The sequence below is a fragment of the Borostomias antarcticus genome, assembly GCF_949987555.1.
Source record: "Borostomias antarcticus genome assembly, chromosome: 5".
Taxonomy (NCBI): Eukaryota; Metazoa; Chordata; class Actinopteri; order Stomiiformes; family Stomiidae; genus Borostomias; species Borostomias antarcticus.
Window position 1 is genome coordinate 5,619,503 of NC_140238.1, and position 6,117 is coordinate 5,625,619.

Sequence of the window (6,117 nt, forward strand, 5' to 3'; positions counted from 1 at the left end):
TATTTATACGGCACACTTTAAATTACAGAATAACTCTCAAGGTGCTTTACAGGCAAAGATAAAGACAATCAAATCAATAAGGCTAAGACAGGAGAACATTGAGTCGAACAGAATGCGCAGGAATTTAAAGAAAAGCTAAACTAGGGCCAAAGGGATTAAAAGATGCAAACCTGGGAATAAGATATTCATTCAAAGATTATTCAGAGAAATGTCTCGCTGAGCCACACCTGTATTTGTGTGTTTTTCCCCTCTGTCTGTGTCCTCAGTGGCGGGCGGAGAGCCCTACATGCCCAGCCAGATGCCCGGCGCTGGCATGCAGGATGTGTACGGCCGGCCCCCGTCAGGCCTGGGCATGGCCCAGCGCCCCCAGTACCCCTACGGACCCGGCTACGACAGGAGGTAGGCCCGGCACGGGGCGGTGGCGGACTGCCTGTAAGACGGAACGCGCCGTCAGCACGCGGTAACCCACAACACAAAGTGTACTGTATCTCCCGTCAATACCGACCGACGTCTTTGTCTGTCCTGCAGACCGGACCACGTGATGGGGATGGAGGGGAGTATGGGTCCCCCCGGGGGTCAGGGCAACATGGGACCTTCCAACAGCGAGGGCAGCTTATACTCTTCCAATAGGTACCCCTCCCAGCAAAGGTAAATGAGGGAGTCGTCTTACACCAGAAAATACTCCCTTTTTCTCCTCAGGGATGTAGTGCCTCACTTCTGGTGTGACCTCTCCTCTCCTCTAGACACGACGGCTATGGTCAGCAGTACCCCGGTATTCCATACGGGATGCACCCCTCAGGGATGTACCCCCAGCAACAGGTGAGCGACACACTCAAATAGAGAGCCCAAAGAACAATGGCATACGCATTAAAGCATACTGTACATTAGGGCTGCTCGATTAATCGGATTTTAATTTAGATTACGATTTGGGCTGTCAACGATCATTAAAACTAAATAATCGCCATAAAACGATTTTGCACAAATCAAGTGCACCCTACACTGCAGAGCTATACTGTGCTTGACACTTTAGTTCAAAGCGAGACGAGTTGTCAAGCAAGGCGCACGCATGCTCCTCTCGAACAAAACACGACAAGAAGAAGATTATGGCAGCAGAACGAGAGGTGGACAAGAGAGCTAAAACCACGTCAGTGGTGTGGAAACACTATGGGTTCGCGGAGACAGATTTGGACCAAGTTGACACGGTGTGTAAAATGTGCTACGCAGTCGTAGCTGCCCCTCAAAGCAGCCCTTCTCAGTCCCGCTGTCACATTCCGCTCGTTCATGCCAGACAACAGTCCTTTCCTGCTCCATTCACTTTGCCATCAAAATAAATCGGTGTTGGCCTATTTAGGAGAGGCGCTCATATTTACAAGTGTCAGAGAAACATGAAACGTCACTCACCTAAGCAAAAGGGTCTATTTTAACAAATGCTGGGTTTTGAAGCCTCGGCGCTACCATTAAATAACTTATTTAGACGCGTTCTGTCCTAGTGAAATTATTTTTCCGAGGTAGTCTTCTTCTGTGGTGGTGCCGGTGCTTTGAAGCTTCAGTTTTGGCACTTTTATTAATTTATTTATCAAGGTCAAGGTTCACTATTTGTCTCCCATGGGAGAAATGTATCTAATCCAAAGAACATTGTTAAAAAGAAAAGCCACTGTCAACATTTAATAAATTAATTGTTATCAAAGTCAATAATTTGATTTGTTAAGAAAATTTGTTAAGAAAATGTTAAAACTTTTGATAAAAAAAAAGAATTCAATGAATAATCGTGTTAAATAATCGTGATCTCAATACCATTCAAAATAATCGTGATTATGATTTTTGCCATAATCGAGCAGCCCTACTGTACATTTGCATCTCTCTGGAAAATGTAGGGGTAGGATCCGTGATCCCCTTTGCTCTCTGTAAAGCGCATTGTGTTGCCTCTGTGTATGAAATGCGCCGTACGAATAAAGTTTGATTTGATATGACTTGATTTTTTTTTTTTAAAGAAGAAAGAAAAATGATTGTATTATTGTATGTGTGTGTCATAAAGTGGATAGATAAATTAGCCGAGTAGGTAAACACATCGTGATTGGTTCGTGTCCATCAGCCCTGACCTAGCCATCCCTGTCCCCGCCTCCCCAGGGCTACAAGCGGCCCATGGAGGGGATGTACGGCGGCCCCCCGGGGAAGAGGCACGAGGGCGAGATGTACGCCATGCAGTACGCCAACCAGCAGCCCGACATGTACGGCCCGTACGGCGGCGCCGCCTACTCCGGCCCCGAGCGCCGGCCCATGCAGGGCCAGTTCCCCTACCCTTACCCCCGGGACCGCATGCAGGGGCCCCCGGGGGCCGGGCAGCACCCCCAGCACGCCATGATGAGCGCAGGGACCCCCAACAGCGTAGGGGACGGCCCCCAGCCCAACATGTGGCCCCCCAGGACAGAAATGGGCTATCCTTACCCCAACCGACAGGGGGCGCCGTCCCAGATGCATCCCTACGGCCCTATGGGCAGAGTGGACGATGTGGAGGGCAGGGCCGGCCAGGAGGGCCAGTGGCACCGCCAGCCGTCTTACATGTCGTCCGCGGGCGGGATGACGCCCGTGTCCTCTCGCCAGCCCCCCTCGTCCTATCAGACGTCCCCGTCCATGGCCAATCACCTCCCGCGAGCCCCCAGCCCCGGCGCCTTCCAGCGGTCTCTGGAGGCGCGGATGTCCCCCAACAAGGCAGCCTTTATGTCCTCGATGAAGATGCCCAAGCCGGGTATGCCCATGCCAGGCTCGCAGGGCAGTGGGCCGATGGGGCAAATCCCTCCAAACCTGCGGAGAGACCTGAACTACCCACTGGGATCGGTGGAGGCCACCATGCCCCTTCTCAAGCCCCGACGCAAGATCACCTCCAAGGACACTGGTGAGACACGAACCTACCCAGTCATTCTATACTCTGTTTTTCTAACATAATCTACAGTAATTACTGCTATTTTGGTTGGTGGATGAACCCATGAAGACACTTCAAAGGTCTAAATTCCTCTTGACATTTACATGTCCTTTCTCATGACTGACCTTGTATATCAGGACACTCTGCAATGAATATCAGTGCTCAACCCCATGGATACAGTCCTCTGTCCTTTGCTCTTCTCACTAGTTGTTTTTTAGCTTTTCTTACTCTGAAAATGTAATTTAATGTAATTTATTGCTTTATAAATGTTCATAGCCGGTAGACAAACATACTTCAGGAGCTTGCTCGATCGCCTTGTTGAGAGGGGTCAGGGAAGAATTTTTACAGCTCACTTATCTGGCCCCCGGGTGATTACTGTTTTTTTTGCTTCCCTCTGGAATATGTAGAGGTGGGTTGTATACCCACCTCCCTTGTTCTCTGTTAAGTGCATTGTGTTGCCTCTGGGTATGAAATGCGCAATACAAATAAAGCTTTGATTGATTGATTGATTGATTGATTGATTGATTGATTGATTGATTGATTGATTGATTGATTGATTGATTGATTGATTGATTGATTGATTGATTGGTTGATTTACCTAGGGACCCCTGAGGCCTGGCGAGTGATGATGTCCCTCAAGTCGGGCCTGTTGGCTGAGAGCACATGGGCCCTGGACACCATCAACATCCTGCTGTATGACGACAGCACTGTGGCCTCATTCAACCTCTCTCAGGTAACGCTCACTTACAAGATAGCTGTGAATAACTACTGTACAACTAGACTCCTAAAAAATATCAGTCAAAATCAGAATTTGTTTTATTGCCATGTAGTTTTTCAACATAGGAACTAGGAATTTACTTCGGGCATGGTGCATAGGATGGTCACCACATTGGACAGGGTGCGTGGACGAGACAGGACAGTGCAAAGACAGGACCGCACAAATAGATAGTCTTAGAAGAGACTGAGCCAGCCCCCAACTGATTGGTTTATCTGCTGACTTTGGTCGTTGAGGTATAAGGGTATTATTTGGCACAAAAAAAGGTGTAACTGAGTTTATCAATGATGATAATTCAGCTCTGTTGTTTGGTTTTTCCCAGCTGCCAGGTTTCCTGGAGCTGATCGTGGAGTACTTCAGGCGCTGTCTGATCGAGATGTTTGGCATCCTGGCGGAGTACGAGGTGGGAACCGTGGCTCAGAAGACCCTCCTGGGCCCAGCCTCAGACCAGGGGGAGGAGCCGACCTCTGACATGGAAACAGACGGTGACGTCCAACCGGAGCCTGAGCCAGAGGCGGGGCAGAGGGAGGAGCCACCGGGCGACATCACAGAGCAAGCCCCGCCCGTTGCGGCAGAAGCAGCCCCCGAGGTAGCGAGGGAGGACTCGGAAGCGGAGGTAAAGAAGGAGGAGAACGAGGAGGAGGGAGAGAAAGAAAGAGAGGAAGGGGGGAGCGAAAAAGAGACGGAGGAGGGTAAGGACGTCTCAGCTGACCAGCCCTTGTCAGACCTGGAGCCCAGGCCTAAACAGGCCAGCAAGTACGACAAGCTGCCAATCAAGATCCTTCATAAAGAGGACCTGATTGAGGACAAGTCGGAGCTGCTCGGTCACGTGACGGAGTTCACCAGCGGACTGCTCCACTGGCAAATCGGCGGGGGAGACTCCACTGCCCACATACAGACGCACTTTGAACCCAGGGGCGACGAGCCAATCGTAACCGAGGAAGCCATGGAGAGAGAAAACTCGTTGGGAGGACGAGAAAGCGACGCGGCGACAGAAGGGGCGGGGCAGACGCAGAGAGTCATCACGGCCACCATCGATGACGTGCTCTGCGCCCGGCTGGGGGTCATCTCCGACGGCCAGCCGACTCACTCCTCTCCCACCTACCCCTTCAGACTGCTCCCGGACGGGGGCCTGGACCGCATCACCCTGCTGGAGGACGAGCCGCACTGCCTGGACGAGACTCCCCTGTCCACCTCCCTGCCCTGGCAGGACTCCCTGGCCAAACGCTGCCTCTGCGTCTCCAACATCGTCCGCAGCCTCTCCTTCATCCCCGGGAACGACTCGGACATGTCCCGACACGCCAACCTGGTTCTGATTCTGGGGAAGCTCCTCCTGCTGCACCACCAGCACCCGGAGAGGAAGAGGGCGCCACCGAGCTACCAGAGGGACGAGCAGCAGGAGACGGGGTCGGCGTGCAGCAAGGACGAGTGGTGGTGGGACTGTCTCTCGGTGCTCAGGGAGAACACTATGGTGACCCTGGCCAACATCGCCGGTCAGCTGGACCTGTCTGTTTACCCGGAGAGCATCTGCCTGCCCATCCTGGACGGCCTGCTCCACTGGATGGTGTGCCCCTCGGCCGAGGCCCAGGACCCCTTTCCGTCCGCCGCCCCCCACTCGCCCCTCAACCCCCAGAGACTGGTGCTGGAGTGCCTGTGCAAGCTCAGCGTCCAGGAAGGCAACGTGGACCTGCTGCTCGCCACGCCGCCCTTCAGCCGCCAGGAGAAGCTGTTCGCCACGCTAGTGCGCTATGTGGGCCAGCGCAAGAACCAGGTGTACCGCGAGATGGCGGTGGCCATCCTGTCCAACCTGGCCCAAGGCGAGCCCACGGCGGCGCGCGCCATCGCCGTGCAGAAGAGCAGCGTCGGCAGCCTGGTGGGCTTCCTGGAGGACGGGGTGAGCGCAGCCCAGTACCAGCAGAGCCCCCACAGCCTGCTGCACATGGGCCACCCGCCCGGCGAGCCTCCCAGCATCAACATGATGTGCAGGGCGGCCAAGGCCCTGCTGGCCATGGCCAAGGTGGAGGAGAACAAATCGGAGTTCGTGCTCTACGAAGGCAGGCTACTGGACATCTCCATCTCCTCGGTGCTCAACTCGGGGGTGGCGGCCATCGTTTGCCAAGTACTCTTTCAGTTTGGGAAATTATGACAGGAGGAGAGGCGGGACCTGCGCAACGGACGCTGACACGGACGAGTTATTTCTGTGGTTTTATATTTTTTATTTAAATGAAATGGAAGAAAAAGGTTTGTTTTTATATCATGAATATATAAAAATACAAATATCTATATATATATATATAGCTCCAGGGCTCCATTTACACTTTGGTTTTGTGATTTGACAGATGATTTTAATACATATATTTAATACCTGCTGTTGTTGATATGTTTGTTTGAAGACTTTGGTAAGTCTTTGTTTTTGTTTTGT

The 6,117-nt window shown here is 52.3% G+C and overlaps 1 protein-coding gene across 1 annotated transcript in view; it reads left to right on the top strand.

The window, feature by feature from the left end:
• LOC311308659 (AT-rich interactive domain-containing protein 1B-like) overlaps window positions 1-5,841 on the top strand; it is a gene marked incomplete at both ends in the record, with an annotated part of 129,714 nt that extends 123,873 nt beyond the window's left edge. Inside the window, 6 exons of the mRNA XM_084437666.1 lie at window positions 267-399; window positions 529-648; window positions 744-819; window positions 2,128-2,893; window positions 3,523-3,653; window positions 4,018-5,841. Of these exons, the coding sequence (XP_084293792.1) occupies window positions 267-399; window positions 529-648; window positions 744-819; window positions 2,128-2,893; window positions 3,523-3,653; window positions 4,018-5,841 (3,050 nt within the window). The remainder of the gene's footprint in view (window positions 1-266; window positions 400-528; window positions 649-743; window positions 820-2,127; window positions 2,894-3,522; window positions 3,654-4,017) is intronic.
• Between the last annotated feature and the right edge of the window lie 276 nt (window positions 5,842-6,117).